We start from the raw sequence: 22,032 nt of genomic DNA on the forward strand, positions 1-22,032 counted from the left end.
TAGATGAGTTTCATTTTTTCGAATTACTGAAATAAATTACATTTTTGATAACATTCTGATTTATTAAGATTACTTTTATCTGCATTTATCTAACCGGTTTGCTCTTCTGTACTCATAGGGGAATGCAGACATATGTTGATGTTTCAAATTCTTAAAGTTTTAGAGTTGTATTTCTTAGTGCAAAAACAAGACTAAAATATGCCGTTTTCTTTCGCCTTTCCCTGCTTTTATTCATTTCACCCCACGACCCCCTTACTTCACCTTACCACCTGTGAAACATATAATGTGTCCAAACTCTGAACTCATAACATTACGTTTTTCTACATATGTTTCTGTCATTTCTCATCTTTAATTAAATATCCTGACTTTTTGGCTGTCTCAATGATGATCATTTGGCTATTTTCTTGGCTGTTTTTGATTAATTTCCCCTCATCACATTTGATTTTACTTATTTTTGTTACTTCTGTCCAAACTTCACTCTGATTTTATCTGTGTATTTGGGCTTATTGGTTTCCCCCTTTTTTCGCCATCTCGTCCTCCCTTAACCCGGTTGAACTCGTCTTCCCTGCTTCCCCTTTCCCCCCTCTGTTTTTTCCTGCAGAGCACATGTGACACCCTCCGGAGTCACTCGGACAGCCTCGGATTCACGCCGAACATGTTACCTCGTCACCCGACTTTAGGGAACTTTGAGGAATTTGCTTGTTGATGACGCAACACGGGGCTGGGGCACATCTCGAGACTGGACGGCAAACTGTGAAATAATTTGTGTATTTAACAGATAAGCATTAAGTGTATGTTTAAAAGCAGTATGATATAAATAGAATATCATTGTCACACACACAAAAAAAAAAACGACCATTTCCAAAACAGAACTCAGGTTTAACAGCCATGTGAAGGGCATCAATGTTTCTTCTATCCATGTTTCATTTTGTAGCTTTGGTTTTGTTGACCTGTCACTTTAGATCAAACAATCCGCACAGACAAATCTGTTTAAAAATGGTTCCAGTTTTGAGTTTTGTGATAGCACTGTGTACATTTTGCTGTGCATTTATCAATCCAGAAAAACAGCAAAAATATGGACTGACGTGTAGTATTGTTAATTTTTACAGTACTATATCTCCCAGCATTCAACTAATGCTGTATTGAATAACCATAGTATTTTAAGAGCTAGTTGTTGGTTGAAAGAGCTTTTCAGACCTGAATGAAAACACTCGTGTCTAATGTTGCCTTTTGCTAAAGTGAGACTGTGAAATGTCTCATTAATTAGACAACTGTGCTTACTTGACTTAAAAAAGAGCAGGAACTTCATTATTTGTACATATGCAAAAGCATTATTTATGTATTATTCTACAGTTGCCATGTGACAACTCGGGCTGAAATAGGATTGTTTTCTTGACCTAAGTCATTTTTTACAGGTTAGTCACAAAAAAGGCAGTTGATTGTATCTTTAGATTAAATTACACTTGTTTGTTTTTGTTGTTTTTTTTTTTCCATTTTTGGTTTTCCTTGAATGTCCCCTGTCATTTTAATGGATCCTAACCTAGTATCAGTACAAATAATGTGTATGGCATGCTGTTTTATAATTTCATAGACAAATTCTTAAAACCACATATCTGTAATTTAATTCCTCGTAGTCAACAAGAACATTTCAGCAATGCAAAATGCGATTCGTTTTAGCCAATGTCAACATGTCAGATAACTAAATGATCATTTTTTTCTGAGAAATGAAACCACTTTTCCCATTCTCTAAAGTTAATTCATCCTTTGCAGATCTTCTTTCTGAAACAGAAGTCGCACAACCTGTCAAGATATGTTTCAGAACCTGAATTCTTAATTGTGAGTTATAAAACTGTTCTTACACTGATTCTTATCTAAAAATCTGAATCACATGGGTCTAAACCTGACAAACTGATCAGCAGTTTGTGAAACATCTAGTCCTGTCACAACTATTAGGTATGTGTGTCACTTATTTTCATATAGTGGTGGGTATTGGGATCAAGGCTTTAAAACGTACATTATTTTATCCAGTGACATCACTCTCACAATTTTTTTATATTTTAAGATTGCATGAACATCTTCGACTGAAGTTTTAATGCCCTCCACACAGTTTTTGAGTGCCCCCAAAGGGTCAAATAATATTTCGGTTAATTGATAAAACAAAATTAGGTCACACTAACCTGTCGTAATACTCTCTCAAAGGATTCAGCATGCAAATGTGACTGAATCTTCATCAGTGCGGACAGAGTATTTGGAAAGCATAGCAGGAGACTAAATAATGTTAATTTTGCATCATTGCTGTGACATCTGTGTAGCATTTATACAGATTTTGTAGCAGTACTGGGTATGTGCTGCATATTTTGATTCTCTAAATTGTGACGGTCATGCCACAGGAATTTGTGACATCAGACAGGTGTCACAAATTCCTTTACTAGACAGGTAAAAAGAAGATTCTCCAGCTTTATTTACTTTAAGCCACATATCTTCATGCAGCGCTGAAACAAAATGCCGATATACAATATTGAAGAAAGGGTATCAGAAAGCCTCATAAATCTGAAATGTTCTTTTTGACTAGGAAGAATTGGACTATGAACATCTGTAGTAGATATCCAGTCTAGCCACTTAATGTACAAATATATAGAAATGTTAAAAGGATATTAAAATAGTTAGTTTTTTTGAAGGCCTTGAAAAAAAAAGATTTACATTGTTCTTTTAAAGACATTTAGTAAGAATTCTGACAATTAAGAATGCCTCTTGGAACTGGACAAATAGTTTGAAAGCCTAAAAATTATTTGGAGGATATAAGATATTATATGTTTCCATGGCCTGCCATAAACTCTAGCGTGGGTTTCTTATTTTTACTTTTAATGAGACACATGTTCTTGATCACAGATAAATATAAATGAGTCAGCAAACACAAAAATCTACTGTTATTGTATAATATTTATTCATGGTATAGAAGTGCAGCACAAAGGTAAGATGGAAGTAAAAGTTGCCACAAGCGCACAGAAAGGCGTTAACACATTGATTAGGAATTTCTCCTTTCAAGTTTTATCACTAATTTACAATGTCTTGCAAACGTTTTTACGTCCCTTGTGCTTTCACATTTTATCACTTTTAAACCACAAACATGAATGTATTTTATTAGGATTTTATGTGATAGACCAACAAAGTTGTGCATATTATGAAGTGGAAAGAAACAGCAAAATATTTTTACAAATTTGGGCTTGAAGAGTTTCAAAGAGGATTACAGGAGAGGATTTAGGAGGAAATGCAGAGACCCAAGTGGGTGAATTCGTTGCAATGAAAAATATTTTTTATACAGTCAACAAATATGACTTCTATCAGAAATGGCTATAAGCTGTAAGAAGTCCAGTTTGCCACAAGTCATATGGGGAACAAAGTAAACATATGAAAGAAGATCCTTATCAAGTCAGATGACAGCAAGACTGCACTTTTTGGCATGCAAAACATGATGTATAGTGGAAAAACTAAAACTGATGATTACTCTGAACACTCTATCTCCATGATGAAGCATGGTAGTGGCAGCATCATTCTGGGCGAATATTCTCAGTGGTAACCAGGATGCTGGTTAGAGTTGAGGGGATTGAAAGATCCATTAAGAAGACCTAAAAATGTATTTTACTCACTCTCTATTTAATCTAACTGAGGTTGAGCTATTCCACAACAAAATGATAGGTGGACATTTTTAATGTCAAGATGGATGTAGCTGGTGGAGGGATACCCCTCAAAACTTGCAAGTGTAATTGCAGTGAAAGGTGGCTTTACAAATCATTGACTCGAGGTGGCTAGATACAACTGTACCCCACACTCTTCAGATTTTTGTTTGTATTTCCACCTCATAATAATGCACTACTTTGGTCTGTCAAAATCATACCAAAATACACTTAAGTTTGAGATTGTACTGTGACGACACATGAAAAAAGTTTAAAGGTGTAAGGCACTGCATATAGTTTGGCTGTTGCCATAGACATATTTGTTGTCTGAAAACCTATTAAAACCAGCGCAGTAATGAACATAAAATCATAAAAACGGCGCCAGGGATGAGAAAAGTGACATCTTTTACTGTGAAATTATCCCAGACTAGTGAAAGTGTCCCACAAACCTTTATCCCGAATTTGAAAACAAAGGTTTTACACATATTTTCCAATGTAGAGTCTCAATGGACGATAAAGAACCACTATGTTCTATGAGCCAGAGATGGGTCCATCCTCGCCATATCAACTGAAGTGATAAAATTAGTTCGATAAGAAGATGTACTTTACATTGATCACATTCATCTCTTTGAAAAAAGATTGGTATTTTTCATAAAATTAACATTGATTTGACTTGAACAGAAACTCTATGACTTGTTGCTGCCCTTCTTATTTAGCCAGTTCTTCCATCACAGTGTCTTAAAGGTACCCAGCAGCACAATCCCCTGCCATGGTAATCTATTCACTAAGAGTTTAGAACAACTGGTAACATTCCTAAACTTGATAGAAACTTGTAAATAATCACAGATTATCATGTAAAGCATATTTATACACTGATAAATGGATATATAGAGAACATATTTCTTCATTTGTTCATTAATAGAAGGAATTTGGACTTCCAAGTTTCTTTTTGGGGATTACACCCTGACTTACAAAATAATTTGCCTCAAAACATCAGAACCATGCTCCACAGCACTATTCAGTTTGGTTGATTTATAAAGAGCTGAATTGTACAATTTGATCACTGTTTACACACATTGTTATTATCCCAGAATATGTAAGAAGTTACAAATAACAGTTTGTGATGTATAACTGATCCAGTATAATAAACTATATTTATCCATCGATACTTAAGAACATAACTTCTCATCTTGGTGTCATGCTTCTTCCTCTGTTTGACTGTTATTTAAGTCCTTGTCTCTAAAATATTGGATCTGTAGGTACTATTTACAAAAGAAAGTCTGAAACCATCTTTTTCTTTTTTTATGTGAAAGTTTTTAGGTGAACCACAGTTTAATTGTATGGTGTTCAAACCACTGTAGCTTTATTACTCTGTAGTTTGTATTAGATGACTGTTGATGTGAAGCACAAACCCCTGGAAATTAGCCATCGCTCGAAAGCCAATGATGGGATGTCTATGATTTTGACAGCCTTGTGTGGCTCTAATTTAAAATGACACACACTGTTAAATATGATGTGCCCTCGGCTCTGACAACAGGAACAAGAGCAGAGCCACTTTTAAGACAGACCTTTGACAGATTTTACATTTTCAGGACAAAAAAATAATATAAGTGGTGTTGCCTCACAAGCAATAAAGGAGGAGGTGTTATGAGAATGGTGTAAAAAGGGATTTTAGATTTGACCTATATACATATAATCGGTAAATGTCATTGAATTAGAATATCGCTGGTAAATTTTATTTCAGTAATACCATGCAAAAAGTGAAACTTATGTACACCTACAAGTAATCAATTTCCTGTTAATTTTTCATGATTATAATCTACAGTTAGTTAAAAATTGCACATTTAGTTTCTCAGAAAAATATTGTGTTACATAAGTCCAATAAAAAACACATAATACAGAAATATATTTTGTCATTGCCTACACAATCATGGGAAAGCTTAAAAGATCTACAGCAGACAGTCATTGACACCCTCCACAATTAGGGTTAGTCACAAAAGCTCATTATTAAAAAGGTTGGTTGTTCACAGAGTGCTGCATCTAAGCATTTTATTGGAAAGTTGAGTGGAGGGAAAACATTTGTGAGAAAACGGTGCACAAGCAACAGGGATAACTGCAGGCTTGAGATCATAAGCCAAAGTGTTAGGCCACTGCTAAACCAGAGACAGTAACGCATCTTGCCTAGGCTAAATAGAAAAAGGACTTGACTAGTGCTCAGTGATCCAAGGTCCTCTTTTCAGTTGGAAGAAAAGTTTGCACTTAATTTGGAAATCAATGTCCCATAGAATAAAAGAAAAGTGGAGCGGCACAGAATCCAAATTGCTTGAGGGCCAACGTGAAGTTCCCATAGTCAGTGATGATTTGGGGAGCCATGTCATTTACTAGTGTTGGTCCACTGCATTTTATCAAGCCCAAATATCAGGACATTTTAGAGCATTCCATGGCTCCCTCTGCTGATAAATCTTAATAGGGATGTTGATTTTATCTTACAACGGTAAGACATTTAAGAGGAGTCCCCACCAAGTATTGAGTGCAGTACATGGACATACCTTTCAGTGGGCTAACATTTTTGTATTAAACATCCATTTTATTGGTCTTATATGATATCCTAATTTAATGAGAAACTGAATTTTGTATTTTCATTAGCTGAAAATCATAATCATCAAAGTTACCAGAAGTAAATGTTTGTATATTAAACCGTGTCAATTAACTCTTTGTAATAGGTGAGTTTTACTGTTTGAATTGAATTACTGAAATACTTTAATTACATTCTAAAGTATTGAGATCCCTTTGTATTAAACAGTTGGAAATGGTGTAAACAGTAAAGCTACCAGCTGCAACACAAATGTATGAAGGTGGCCATTGTATAAATACCATCACCATCGAAATTAGACACACAGAGGTGCCAACTGTTGTTACACTATGATGCTGCTCTGATGATGCTGCATTGCCGTGATGACTTTGGGTGGAAGTTATTAGGTAAAAAAAAAAAAAAAGACCAGATTACTGCACACTGTGGAGATTTTAGATGAGGGCTTTGTTAGAATGTCCGAGGTTTTTACCTCTATCCCGAAGCCCTGCCTTATTACGTGTGCAAGAACAGCAGAGTGTACCTGAGCTAGCAACTTCATGAAATTGATATTTACTGCATAGCTTTGGTCAAAATACAAGTATTCTACACTTTCAACTATTTTATGCTAATATTTTGCACCAAATCACAGTTTTTCCTTGCATGATCATTATCTATACCTAATATATCAGATCTATCAATGTAATGATAGCTATGCTGTTCACTTTGTATTGTTTGAGGTGTATTTCTGGAGTCAGATGAATCAAAAATGGTTTTCTCCACATCTTTATGAAATCTGTTTGACAGTAATACACAGGAAAGATCCTCTAAGATATTTTAGCAAAACTTATTTAAATATAGCGCAGCTTAAAGTAAAGCTAAAATGTGCCTTTAAGACTGATTCTTACAGGTATTATTGTTTTACCCATCAAGACATACATACACAAATACCTGGAGACTTTTAGTTGTTTCATCTGGCTCTACGTGCGCTATGTGTATTTTACTGTAGATATGTGATTTTAACTCTGAACTGTACATTAAATAGTTATTACACACTTACCTGCGTTGTTGTTTATAAATAAAAAAAAATTCTGGCATTTTAACTCTGTTGACTGACAGATGACACTTTGTGCCATTTTGGAGCAGTCAGACAATCAAAATGTTAGAAAATAAAAAGAGCACCATGGAGAAAAGTTACACTGACAATAGTTGAGGGAGGCTGTCACAATTTGATTAAAACAACAATACATGTTAACCAAAGATACGAACTTTGGAGTTAAGTAGGAGAACGCATAATGGATTATCAAAAGGAATATCCTCTCATTTACATATCCAAAATAAATCCCAGCACAAGTCTAATTCTCAAAAGAAGTGCTAGCAGACCTTATGTTTCTGCACCTGTTAGTTAGGAAAACCGGTCCAAACTAGAGTTGTTAGTTGACATAAACATTCGAGAAGTTAATGGTGACCAAAGATGTTGGTTATTCCCAGTTGGCTGTGTCTGAAATTTGGAACCAGCCCATATAAAATGGGAAGCTGTAAAAGAGAACCTTGCAGATAGAGCAAGGCTTCATCCTGCAAAAAATTAGCCGTCAGCTGCTATACAAGGATGTTGGAACCTGATTAAGAAAATAGTTATTTTTAAATGATTGAACATGCCACTAATCCAAACATTTAACTTGTTAAGGTTTACTTCACAAAGGCAGAATGTTCAGTGGTTAAAAGTTATGTCTCATGTCTTGCTTTTTTTTTTTTTTTTTTACAAACTTATTTAAAAGTGGGTGTTTCATATTTTCTAATAGGAGCTGTATAACACATTTCTCATTGTACAGGCATGGCCATATAATAGCAACAGTAGCAAGAGCCTGTGGTTGGTCCTGTGACGACATTTTAGGTTTTTCTTTTGCGGTCTGCTTTCAGTTTGAACTTGCTTGGACAAGATGGTAGTTTTCAATGTCGTCCACTTGTAAAAAAGGGAAAATCGCTTTCAAAATGCCGAGTTCTGAGTACCAAAATTAGGTGCACCAGATGTGACACGTCTGCGTATAATTTTGCCTTTATGTATGGGAAATAAATGTCAGGCGTGTCCTGTCCATACTTTTTTCTCCACCAGAAATTATTTATATTACTTGACATTTTTTATTTTTTGTAGTTTTTTAATTTATAGTGAATATCCATGTCAAAATGTGTTAATAATTTACCATGGCTGCCATATGTCCTAATGTTCTCACATTACTGTAATTTATTCTCAGGACTAAACGTTTTTAAACTTGAAGACAGCACAACATCAGATAGATTCAGTGCTATTCGATATGCTATGAATGTCACTTTAACTTAAATATTCACAACTGTGAGGGTTTATGTTGTCAAAAACATAGCACATAGAAAAACTGACTGTATAATTGTTAAAGCATAAATGTTTTGACAGCACAAAGCCAAATCGCTTAAACTGTTTCCCAAACGTCTGTGTTACCAAAGCTCATCTGTGACATTTTAAAGTATCTGTGTAGAATGGAGCCTGAGTATCATAAAGCACAATATCCTTACATATAAGCAATTGAAATCTAGTGAAGATTATATTTAAAAAGGTGCCATAAATCTTTAATATTTGTTGTATGGATAAAAGCATTAAAAAACTGGCATGGTTGAATTTTAATTTATCATATCCATATAAGTATTTATCTAAAATAAATTAGGCTGACTTCACCCTTCCTATATTCTGCAAAGTTTTAAAGTACGGAATGATCCAGCAGCAAATGATTTCTCAAAGAAAAGCAAAAGGTGTGTCCATGTTGATTTTACTGAGTATGGAGTCTTAGTAGCTTTAACATACAGTCACAATATTTGTCCTAAGTTTTACCAGCAAAAGCAAAACCCACCCTTCATTCAAACAAAGTTTTGAAAAGTGGTTTCTTATTGCTGCTGCAATGCACAAAACAATGAAACACTAAAAGCAAATGCTTTTGGTTTTTCTCTTTATAATTTAACTCAAAAGCACACATCGTCCATACATTTTAAAAGCTTAAATGCTACTAAAATGCAACATTTCTAAGTAACTACAAAGAGTATGTTTCAGTCCCAAATAAAAGTTTTGCTACATCTTTATGAAAAACAGACATTCCATGTTTAATAAATACATGCACCCATTAACTATTTTACATAATTAAAATTAGAGGGAAAAAAAATTGATTTTCCCAGTGAGACAGTTGCTTTAGATACCACTCAATATGTTGGCTTTGTTGAGTGAAATAAAGCAGTGAGCTGTTGATATAGCAATTACTAAAACAGAAAAAGCTCATGGTGCAAAACAATGGCTTACAGAATATGTTTTTTTCCTTTTAAACTAGTAGAAAACCATAAAAAAGCATTGCAGACAAAAAGTGTCAAAACAGCAAATGTTTCACAAATGGTCGCTATCATGTAAATATTGGTCTATTTATTGATAACTGTATTATTCTAAATGTCAGTGTTAACATGTAATAATTATAACTTGTGACAAAGTGCACAAATATAAATACAATGATGGAAATAAAAAGCCTGAGAATAAAAAATTATATTAATAAAGTTGCTTTTCATGCTAATATACAATCTTGCAATGGGCAGTGGAACAAACACTTCTGAATCAGCATTTAAAACACAAGAAATGGTACACGTGTAAAGTCCTAGCAGTAAAAATAGCTTGTGGTCTTTTTCATCCTTCTCTGCATTTTTCTTCTTGGGAAATAGTTTATTTGGTAGCAGTGACATCCGGGTAAACAAGAACATCTCGAGGGGGGAAAAAAACCCACCTTAAACCTGGACAAAAGTAATTAAATCCTGCAATTTACTGTAGCAGTTTGGAGAAGGAAGGTGACTGCTTCCCTGTGATAAGTACTGAATGAAATCCTTACTTCCTGGGAGCCTATTTGATAAAAAACAAGTAAAACTGACACAATAGGGGGGAAGCATTAGCAGACATCTACAGAGTTTCTGATAAATTAGTTAACACTATGGTGGACTGTATTGGCTAACAAGGGAACCAACATATTAGAAACAGTTTTACTGGTAATAAGTAACAAAAGGGAGAAAAGTATCCAAATCAAACAAGACCACTGAGATGTAAACTGAATAAACACAGATTATAGGGTTTTAACAAAAAAAAAATCTGGCTTGGCTTTTACTGTGGATATTAGGTTTACAAATGGACCACCTTCCTATTTGGTAAGGCAGGTGGTCCATTTGTGTTATAGCTGATTAGTGTATGTATGTTAATCCCTTCCATGCATATCTATTAAAATGGGATAGTCCAGATTTATGAGGTTCGTTAAAAGGTTGTAAGCAGTCAGCATCAATGTAAAGTGGGGACAGTGCATGTAGCATACTAATAAACAAGGCTGGTAATTGAAGCAAGCTAAGCTGCCTGGATGTAAACTCTAAATTACCAAAGTGGAACAGGAACAGCTTCACAAGAACACTAATAAGGCATAAACAAAGTGCAAAATAATTTATATATAGTGCCTTTGTCTATCCAGACACAGTTCTGTTTGAAAGTTTACAAACGCTCATCATGGACATTAATCTAATTTATTTTGGACCCTTAATGATGCATTAGAACCTAAAAAAAACATTTGTTTTTCAAGCATGAAATGCAAACAAAACTAAAAGGGTTTTTAAAAACCAAGCATTGAGTGCGTTGAATCTATCATTGGATTTCCTTCACACAGAATCAAAGTTATAAATAAAAGCTCACATATTTACATATACCTCCCAACTAATATAATGCATGATAGCAAGCAGATAAACCACACGCTTTTGTTGCCACCAACAACCTTGGGGCATAATCTTGGCTGTAATTTGGACAACTATGCTTGGCAGAATTAAAAACATAAACAGGTCCAATACCTTCAGGTGAAAAGGTCTTGTGGTCAGACAAGACAAAGATTGAGCTGTTTGACCTCAATAGCAAGATGTTAATGGGTTTTAACACTTGAGAAAACTGTACTAATTGTCAAGCACAGTGTGGGCAGCATCTTACTGTGGGGCTTTTTGCTGCATTGTCAAAAGCGGATAGAATAATAAAAGAGATCTTTAACTTCACCTCAACCCAACAGCTAACTGGTTAAAACCCTTTCCAACAGGACAGTGATTCAAACAAACATCAAAGCTGGTTTTGAATTGGATAAAGCTTACTCAACATTAGGCTTTTGGAAAACCCTGATTATATTTCATATTTGTGAAGTATGCTGAAGAGCTGAGTCAGTGCCAGAAGACCAAGCACTTTAAATGAACAACAATCTGCCAGGATATTTCCCAGAAATTTGTTGAGGAAAACAAAAAAGCTTGTGATCCTGGTGCAATTTACTACAAGGTTACAGGAGTCTGTAAGTTTAATTTTCATCCTGTGTTGATTAGTTATTAACCCACAATAAATTCTTATTTGTGCCCTTGGTTCTTTTTTTTTTATTTTTGAAAATTTACTTTTTTATTCCATAAGCAATCCATCCTGGAAAATAGCTTAGATAATTCATCAACAGCCCCAAATTAAAACATCATATCAATGGTAAGTTTATATAAACTCCAAACTGGAAGTGTACACATATCAGGCATAAAGGTTCCTAAACTAGTTGTTCGAAGCTGGTTTACCTTTGACTGTTTTTCCAAACCGGCAACTATAAATATCAGGCCAAACACCAGCGTCTGTCTCTACAGGTGTCAAGACCTGTATTAGTAACAGAAAACTGGCAAAAACTACTTAGAAAAACACAATCCATCAGGAATAAAAACTACATCTAAACAAGGCGTGTGAGTGACTGATGCACTAAGTACAATAACTTTGATTCGCAGGCATCTGAAGATATTTATCAAATTAGATCAGACCAGAGATTACAATGAAACATTATTTTTTTAAATCTAAAACAGTTTGTTGCTTTAACTATTCAATGCAAACTGGGAAAAAAAGACAACCTATGACTATAAAATGTATTGAATATAACACCCGTCCTTATTTGTGCTAATTAACTTGGAGGCGTGTTTGAACGAAATTAAACAGGCTTTGAACTTAAATGACTATAAAGCTTAGTGGAGCCACTGGGGCTTTGTTCCACACAGAGGCACAACAGAATGAACTGCATGGGAGTGTCTGGATACCAGCGAGGGATTTGCCTTGTTGGGAATCGCTCCTAATGACCGAACAGAGTGAAGGATGATTGATTCCTGCGGCTGTGGCTCAGTGACAGGCATTTTAGCATTTTAGGGTGGGCAGAAATCGGCGAAGTAGGGGTGCTGCAAGGCCTCTTCAGCTGAAATCCTCTGAACAGGATTACACTTCAACAGGTTCTGGGTCGGGTGAAACAAAATCATTTTAATGAGTCAACAACACCGTTTCAAGCAAGCAAAAATGTAAATCAGCAACATCTTTGCATAAGTTTGCTGCAGCAGCTGAACAATTTGCACAATTAGGAAAAAAAAAAAAGTTTAAAAAGAAATCTTAAAAACAGTCTTAGTTGAGTGTTGCTGAATAATAAGAGCAAAATAGCTAATAGGTAAATGTTTACAGTACCTGCAGTAGATCCCTTCCTGTGCTACTTAGCTTAGGAACCACATTTACAAGGGAGGTGGTGGCTGGATACATGGGATATGGCTGGAGGAAAAAAAAAACACTTTATTAGCTGTCTGCAGGTAAACAGGTGTGCCCCAATAAATCAGAATATAATTTCAAGTTAATTTATTCCAGCACTTTCAAAAAGTGAATCTCCTAAATTTAAGAACACTGATATATTTCATGCCTTTTATCAACTCCATTTACTTTTATTTCCTTGTGTTGTAAATTTGCTCTGCATGCTTCCCTGTGTTCAACACTGAGGGGCAGTAACAGATGTTTCTATTCTATTTATTGGTATTCAATTTTAAAATCGTGGCATACAGTTAAAAACCTAAAATCTAGTTTTCTTTTTGTTCCTTTACCCATCTATCTATTGTGCTCCTGAAGCAATGTTTTCAGCTTTAGTCCATGCCTTGTGAATCTCCACTAAGCTCCTAAATGGGCTTTGCTTCTTTGTCTACTCAAGCCTGCAATTATTTCTGCTGCTTGTGTACCTTTTTTCTACCACAGTTTTTCCTTCCATTCAACTTTCCATTAATATGCTTGAATACAGCTCTCCGTACAGCCAGGTTCTTTATAAATGTTCTTTTGTAGCCTGCCCTTATCGATGTGTGTCAGTGACTGTCTGCTGGACATCAACCATCTTTCTCATGACCATGTAGGCCTCAAGATAACATTCCTGTACTTAAAATGAATTTTCTTTGGTCCCATGTATTATTCTAATATGTGGTGAAAATTAATTTTAGGTTTTCATTAAAAACCTTTTTTTTAAATCCTCACAATTAGCTGAAATAAACGCTTGAAATATATGTCCCTGCATGTAGTACGTCTACATAATGGGTTTCACTTTTGAATTGAATTATTGAAATAAACTGACTTTTCAATTATGTTCTATATACTGTAATTGAGAGGCATGTGTGTAAAGTGAAGAGTTCCAATCTTTGAGAGCTTGATAAGAAATGTACCTTATAATCAGGAAGTTTTGTCATTGTTGGCCACTGTTCCTCAGTCGGTGTACCCAACAATGTACAAAATGGTTAAAGACCGTTTCAAACACAGTGTGAAAGCAAATTATTGACAATGGTGACTTCTTCTTGCCCATACTGAAGCAACTTAAGTCAGAAAGGATATCTGAAGATTCTTTTCAACTGGTCATCCACATCATTGCCAGGGAATAGCGGCCTTCCAGCATTAGCCAGCTCTAAAACAATAGATAAGGTCAAAACAAACTGATTTAGTACAAAATAAAATGTACCACAGAAAAACTTTCCTGGTCATTGCAGACGTCAAATAAACTAACATTTTCTCCCAACATTAAAAGGCAAATTTCAGACATGATCTTTTTTTAGTATTTATCAAAACGTGAAACCCTAGTGTTCCAAATGAAATTTCTTCAACATCTCTATTAGTAACAAGTCATTCAGGTCTAAACAACCCTATGACATCCAAATGGGAGTAAGCAGTGCCCCCAGGTGGTAAACTGATCACCTTGAACAGCAAAGATCCACATTCTTCACTGTGTAATGAGCCTTTACCCTGTTAGCCATTGATCTTTGTCTATCTAAGGCCTGTTTTCCTGACATTATTGCAGTAAAGCATGCTAAATGCAGATAGCTGCTGTAAGGATGAACACATTGAAGTATCATGAACTTGATCCATTCGAGTATTTGAAAAAAAAAAAAAAAAAAGTATTTATGTTATTATTTTTGAAGGCAATGTAAGTGACATTGAAAAATATTATATTTTTTCTTCTAGCACAGGTGAATTCCTTACCACAGAGGACTTAATTAGCTAATTACCTCTATTAGAAAGATTGGATTAGAACCAGCTCTTACCAGTAAACCCCCAAGGATTTTTAATGTCATTTGATTTGTTTTTCTGTGTTTGATTTTCTGTATCATTGTATTATTTTTCCTCGTGTACAGTGCTTTGAGTGCCTTGTTACTGAAAAGCGCTGTATAAATAAACTTGACTTGTAAGTATGAAAATTGTTTTGTTTTATGGCAATGAGAAAAAATAATAATAGGAAGGAGAGCACCAGTTTATCTTTGTTCATATTCTCTGGTCACCTAAAACACTTCTATATGGGTAAATTCCCAACAATGCAATTCTCACTCACATAACCTATTTACACAAAAATCACATAGTAAAAATAATTACACAAGGCTAAATTCAACAATTTGCTGACATGTTTTATATTATATATATATTTATATTATATTAGGTTTCACACAAATGATTAGAAATAAGTAATAAATTAGTCAACAAAGAAAACAAATCTTCCATAATCAGTCTCCTTATTTCTGACCTAACAGCACTTTGCTGCAAACTACTGCTTGAACTGCAGCACAATAGTTGTACAGAGTTGATTTGTATATTTTCACAAACGTAGTTAAAAAAACTAAAAGAATAAATAAATCATTTGAGAATTTAATTGGTTTTTGTGAAATAGTAGTAATGCAATCAGTTGGCCACTGATTAAGAATCATCTAACAGTCCTTGAATTGGCTCTGTAGGTCAAATACTGAACATTTTGATTTTATTTCACTTCTAAATTTATCAAAACCATAAAAGCACCTTTTTTTTTTTTTTTTTTACAAATCATCAAACACATTCAGCATGTTTTTTTTAAAATGTGTGTATTTTGAGTTGAGTAAGAACCAGATAATGGAGGACCATTGCAGGACAGTTTTTCTCTGATAGGCAATGTTTTCTACATTGAACTGTTAAATTAAAACCAACTAATTAAAATGCATTCATCCATAGTCATAGTCGGCTGGTCAGCTTTCAAAGAAAACTAGGAATCAGTATTTTATAGTGTTGTTATTCTTCAGGTAGTGGCAAGTATCTCTGTCAATAGACAAAAAGCGATGTAACTGCATCACCTGCACTGGCAGGATTATTCTTACAGAGCTACAAACGTAATACTGAATAATAATGTAATACGTAATACTTTGGGGTCGTTAGAACTTAAATGCAAAACAAGTTTGTAAAACAGGCGCGCAGGAAAAGAACAAACAAATGTGAACCAGCAGAATAAATAACATATTGGTGACAGGGCCTTCATCAGGCAAAATATTTCAACAATTGAAATTCATTTTAAGTAGATGATAGCATTGAGTCTAACAAACACATCTAAATGTTATTTGGATGATCTTAAAATTTAAAATAAACATTTAGAATAATATGTTACACTAATCATCCAATTGTTTAGTATATTTGCTTTTACTCTTTCCATTTAATGTGTAGCATTTTTTTAAATAAATAAAACAGCTTGACTTTCTCTCACGTTTGACCATTTCAGCTTTTATGAGCATCAGGAGACAAGAGTCCTGACTGCAGTAATTAATTCCTGCAATTAAATAAGCTCTGTGCTTATATAAACGAATTATGCAGTGTTAATCCTGCAGCAGTATTTTATATTTTCAAACTAGAGCAAACCTAAACAGACAATTACACAGTGATTTATAATGTTTATCTTGGTAATAAAGACAAACAAACCTGCAAATATGCATCCAGCCGACCACATGTCAATAGAGGTAGAATAGAGTTTAGCACCAAACAACACATCTGGAGGTCGGTACCATAATGTCACAACCTGCAGAGAAACAAAACCATAATGAAAGAATTACAATACATACAGAACTACGTTAAAACAATTTGTTGATTTCATGGAAAAACAAAAATAATTTGTATTCAACAAACTTCTTGTTTTCCAGCTGTGTCACATATTCTTCCAGGTCTTAAAAAACAGACAAAAACTGTGTAGCAAAAGACTAAACTATAATGCAAATACTAAAAGGTTCTGTTCCCTTTGGCATGCCTAAGCTGGCTGTTTTCAAGCCTAAAAAGTACCTCTTCTTTCAGGGCAGATGCTAATGGTGTGACCAGTGGCTGCTGAAAGTTTTTTTTGTTTTTGTTTAGGTTCTTAAGAGAGAAAAAAAAAAAAAGTTAATTTTGTGGTTGCTTATTCTGACTAGGGATGGGTACCGAATTCGGTACTTTTATAGGTATCGACTTAATTCCGTCGGTACTACCAAGTACCGATTCACGTAGAATCAAACGGTACCACGTTTCAGTACCTAAACGCATCATTGTGACACTGAGGGAGTGGAACAGTGGGCGATTTTCCATGCTGGACACGAACACAGCATTGCACGCACAAGAGCGTAATGACGTCAGTAGCCGCTGGTACCGTCAACAAAGCAAGCATGGCTGATAGAAAGCGCTCGAAAAAGTATGGCTCCACTTTTCAAAATGCGGTGCAGATTACGCTCGCTGCAATATTTGCAATGCAGTGTGCAAGACCAGTGGCGAGAATACTTCTAATCTGAGGAAGCTCCTGCCGCGCTTCCCCACCACTATTCAAGGGGGGCGCCCCACCCCACCAACCAGACCGCCCGCCCCCAAGAGGATCACGCCATATAGTAATAGAATGTTTTAATAGTTAATGTCATTCGTTTTAATAGATCACGTCTCCTGCGTTGTCGCTACTCTACTGTCTATGGCCAAACTTGACAAAAGCTGGACGAAAACACACTCCTCATACTCTGTGTCACCAACGCGGACGCTGACACACTGAGGTAAGTGCACTCGCACGCAGGTGAACACACGCCCCTGACAGCGGACAGAAAAACATGACGCTAAAACCTAGAAAGCAGGCAAGGATATCTGCGGTTTTAAAAAGCGCCAAATTTAGTTTTGATGGCAGCAGGGCTAACTCTCCTACTCCTGGTACATATGGCGAAGGTAAAAGGACACAAAATAGACCAGTTGTGTAATGCCATGCCCCTGACGTGCAGCAGAAGTCCAGTCACCACCGAGTAAAAGTTTTTGACCTGGCTTGTCTGTCGAAGGTGAAATTATCCCCTTGGATCTATAAGACTGAGCGTGGTAATTAAATACATACATGATAGATAGACAGAGAAAAGAGACACAGAAAGATGGAAAGAGATGAAAGATGTGACAAAAAGACAGAAAGATGGAGACAGTTAAAGATATAGAAAAAAGATATAGACATAATATATAAACACAGTGGGTAGAAGATAAACATTTCAGTTTTTTTTTTTCCATAAGAATGTTCTGTCTATTATATAGACAGCTTAAAGAGGCTCCAGTCAGAGGAAACCATGGACCCAGCCATTTTTATACTCTTCTGAGTGTGTGTGTGTGTGTGTTTATATACACTGACCTGGTTGAGCACAAGATTTTTGTCAAGGCTAAAGAGACAATTTCCGTCAGCCTCAGAACTACGGCTACAACTTCTGCATTCAGCACCGTTAGCATGCCTGCATTCGTTAGCGACTTCTGACCTCTGCAGCCAGCAACGTGGCTGGGTTTTAATTTGTGCATTACACAGCGTAGTCGGTTAAGGGTTTTAATGTTGAAGAAATGTTTGAAACAACTGAGATGTTAAAATACAAACAGCTGGATGTCATTTTGATATATTCATTAAAGTTTATATATTGAGAAATAAATATGTTAAATTGAAAATGTTTGAGATTTTATTGTTAAACGAATTAACATTTACATAAACAGACAGAAAAAGTACCAAAAACTGGTACCGTTGAGTACTGGTATCGATTCCCAAGGTACCGAGTATCGGTACGGTATCGGTTCAAATGTGAAAGGTACCCATCCCTAACTCTGACACAGGATGAAATGTCCCTTAAGTTAAGAAACTTTAACGTGTAACACAATTGAGAGACCTAAAAGGAAAATATGTTTTTACCATCAGGCTTACTCAACAGGTTCAAATGATAAACCTTGGCCTACAAAATATCATAATGAGACAGCAATGACACTATTTCTGGAGAAGAAAGAACACTTTTCTGCAGCAAAGGAGGACTGTTTAACACCATATGATGATCCTTGTCAGAGTTTTTCCCCCTATTCCAGGATCAGAGCATTTTCAGACAGCAAACTTTCCTTGAAATCAGACAGTGTTTCGAGATGAACAAAATAACAAAATTTAAAAAATCGAATGTTGGAAAAAAAATGGCCCCATTTTAAAGGGTAATTTATTATTTGCATAGATTAATATGTCACTGTGTTCCTGGGCAGATAAACTAAATGCTTAAAGAAATGTGTGAGATGACTGCCCTTTAGAGCACACATTTAGATTGAACAGAGGAGCTTCACAGCGGTTCCTATAATTGGCAAAAAAAGGTCAACTTTGTTTTGCTCTTCAGAAACACTTTTTCCAGCTATTCCCGCAACATTATTCAACGAAACTGAGCTACAAAGCATCAATTAATCCTGTCATTAAGCAATACAGCAAGTCTGTTAATTGAAGGGAGTAAATTATATTAGAAATGGAATTTGTACTTTGGTTGGCACTTTGGTTAATCTTCAAAAGTCCCCAAAATTCAATTCTCTCATGCATTTATGCAAAATGGAGCATGACCTGGATTATGACACCAGATTTAGAAAGAATAGTTTAGAGACCGAGTCCCCACAGAGCCAACTCCTATAAGCTAGTTCAAAACTGACAAAGTACTTTGTGAAGTTTCTTGAGTGGACCGTATTTGTTCCTGTAGTTGAGTCCCAATGAGTGATTTATTTATAGTGATTTCTGCTTAGAAAACACCAACAATAGAATAAAAAGTAAACAAAAAAAACCTTCTCTTCCAACACATATTTAACACAAACCTGCTCCCATCTAAACCTTCAGGGATCTTGGCACAGATTAGCTTTTGTAATAATTAAAACGTTTATTAGCATTACATTAAACAGTTTTAGAATCATTTCTTTCCTCTGAGAACCCCGGAGCATCTCCTGCCAATATGGCCAAGTATAAAATAATTTTTGGAAATGTTCTGATTTCAAACTCCCAGTGCTCTAAACTCAATTCCCCTTTAAATTTTCAGTCTATTGACTGTGTGTGACATAATAGTTAAATGGTTAGATGGTAATATTTTGCAATGCAACTGATATGGATTTTTAGAGATTGTCATCTCACCCTCAAAGTTCTAGAGCATAAAAAATAAAATGTGCATTTACACAATAAAAACATTGTTAATCTCCAGATTTGTAAATCTAGCAGCCAGTAAGCTGATGAATCAGTCTCTGATTCGGTTTCTGTTACACTGCCCAAAGGAGCCAAGAATGCTGTTCATCCTTAGCCATATTTTCCTGACTGGAAGTAAAAAGTACATGCAATATTAATTATGCACAGCTTACCTCTGCCGAATAACACCTAACAGGAATGCCAAAAGCTCGAGCCAACCCAAAGTCAGCAAGCTTCAATTCCCCATTCTACAGATGGAGAAAAAAGGACTAAAAAAATCACAAAGGCAGTATACACATCTAACATTCACATTGTATTTCTGCTAGTTCCAACTATATCAATAGGAGCAAACTGACTGGCTCATACTGGAGCCAATGTTTACCATAGGTCATGGTCCAACACTTACTCTGTTGATGAGAAGATTTTGTGGTTTCAGATCTCTGTGAAGAACATTTCGACTGTGACAGAAAGCGAGGCCTTTCAACAGTTGGTACATGAACGACTGCAGACAAAACGCCAGAAAAGATAAAATTATCTTTTAAAAGCTGTATCAAATGTGATGATGAAAATGTCAAACATTTTGTTGTCTTAACAAAAAAACAATAGATACAGCAGGATTTTTATCTGATGCTGTGTTCTTATGTCTCACCTTCACAGTTTCAGGATCTAGATCCCCATTACAGCTGTCAAAATATTTCTTCAAATCCTGCATTGGATCAGAAACATATTTTAGCCTTAGACTACAGTAATCAAGGTATAGGTACATTTAGGCTGGCTGAGAAACTCACCTGATCACAATATTCAAAAACCAATGTTAACTTCTTGTCACTGTGCAACACATCGTGTAGTCTAAAAATAAATAAATAAATAAAAACTATTTTCAATGGGCATTTACTGTTACCAGGGCATCAATGCAAGTAAATCACATAAAATATATAAGTATAGAAAAAAATAAGGAACAAGCAGCAGGCTTACCTGACAATGTTTTTATGCTTTAGTTCCTTAAGAAGACAGATTTCTCTTAAAGCAGAACTCGGCACCCCCTGAAACAAATATAATCCAGTCTGATTTAGCACTAGCCTGCTTAAGGGCAACTACTAAACAGTACAACTGTCAACAATGTGTCCAAACCTCGTCGTCGTCATCCAGTCTGACCCGTTTTAAAGCCACAATTTCGTGAGTTTCTCTGTTTTTAGCTTTGAAAACAGTCCCATATGTACCTACAGAATAAACAAGGCCTTATTTAACCACATATAACACAATCGACGAATGGCATAGCAACTCAAGCTAGCAACCTTCCTATCGTTAGCTGGACTTAACATCCTGAAGTTATAATTTAAGGATATTATAACTATAACAAACTCATGTCAGATTTCATTTAAAGGGTACATAAAAGGCTGCATGTAATTTCCAGTTAACACAAGCACAAATCTGACAGCCTAGTTTAAATCGCTAAGCCATACACAACCATTGCTAAGTTGGCATTAGCTTCGGCTAACTGCTGTTACCCTGTTTTTCATGAAAACTTACCTTCTCCAATTTTTTCAAGCTTTTCATATTTCTGCATGTTTGGTCAGTGAAGCCAGCTTTGAGCTAGCTAGCAACCCAACGACCGACAAACCCCCCGCAACGGTGTAGACAGAATGAAACGGTATCTACAGACGCTAGCTAAATCTGGCTGCACTTTCTGCTTTAAGCCCGATTGCTGGAGTACAAATAGTGTTGTTGGCCACCTAGAGGCTGAAAGGTGAACGTGGCTAATGTGACACCAAGTAACTTTTTATCCTATTTTTCCCGAAGGGCTTCAGAATAAGCATAAAATATCAAGTAGTTTCATTAAGTAATTCTTATTTTACCTTGGGTGCAAGAAAGAAGAAATACAATTACTGAAAGTCAAATTTACTACTCTGAATGTCACAAGAATTTTCAATGAGCCTGCTTAAAGTGCATTTGGCCTCTTACAGATTTCTCATTTTTGCTTTTTTGTCATGTTTAAATGCTTTAGGCCATCAAACAAATATAGAGATTCTGAGTAAATGCAAAAGACGTTTTCAAATTAGAATAATTTGTAATAGGGGGAGAATGAAACATATAATTCCTCAATCGAAAGTAATACAAGAGTAGATGAGAACTGAAGCCATTATCCAAAAATGAACGAAAATTTGGAACACTTGTGAACCTTCCCAGGAGAGGTGGATTC

At 35.5% G+C, this 22,032-nt stretch overlaps 2 protein-coding genes across 4 annotated transcripts in view; one reads left to right on the plus strand and one right to left on the minus strand.

Annotated features, from left to right (window-relative positions):
* The window catches only part of asic1c (acid-sensing (proton-gated) ion channel 1c), a 217,678-nt gene extending 210,376 nt beyond the window's left edge, over positions 1-7,302 (plus strand). For all 3 annotated transcript variants that reach the window (XM_047369084.1, XM_047369081.1, XM_047369082.1), the window contains one exon: positions 602-7,302. In XM_047369084.1, coding sequence (XP_047225040.1) covers positions 602-680 — 79 coding nt within the window. In that variant the 3' untranslated portion in view covers positions 681-7,302. The remainder of the gene's footprint in view (positions 1-601) is intronic.
* A 1,722-nt stretch (positions 7,303-9,024) lies between these two features.
* cdk5 (cyclin-dependent kinase 5) lies at positions 9,025-21,568 on the minus strand. Its single transcript, XM_047368713.1, has 12 exons — positions 21,363-21,568; positions 20,964-21,052; positions 20,808-20,875; positions 20,621-20,681; positions 20,482-20,538; positions 20,239-20,334; positions 20,006-20,080; positions 16,325-16,421; positions 13,955-14,024; positions 13,789-13,849; positions 12,782-12,862; positions 9,025-12,558 (listed from the first exon to the last, which is right to left on the minus strand). Exons 1-12 carry the CDS (start codon positions 21,397-21,399, stop codon positions 12,472-12,474), a joined length of 879 nt encoding a protein of 292 aa, XP_047224669.1. The 5' UTR covers positions 21,400-21,568; the 3' UTR covers positions 9,025-12,471.
* Positions 21,569-22,032: the final 464 nt, after the last annotated feature.

Source organism: Girardinichthys multiradiatus, chromosome 6 (genome assembly GCF_021462225.1).
Source record: "Girardinichthys multiradiatus isolate DD_20200921_A chromosome 6, DD_fGirMul_XY1, whole genome shotgun sequence".
Classification (NCBI taxonomy): Eukaryota; Metazoa; Chordata; class Actinopteri; order Cyprinodontiformes; family Goodeidae; genus Girardinichthys; species Girardinichthys multiradiatus.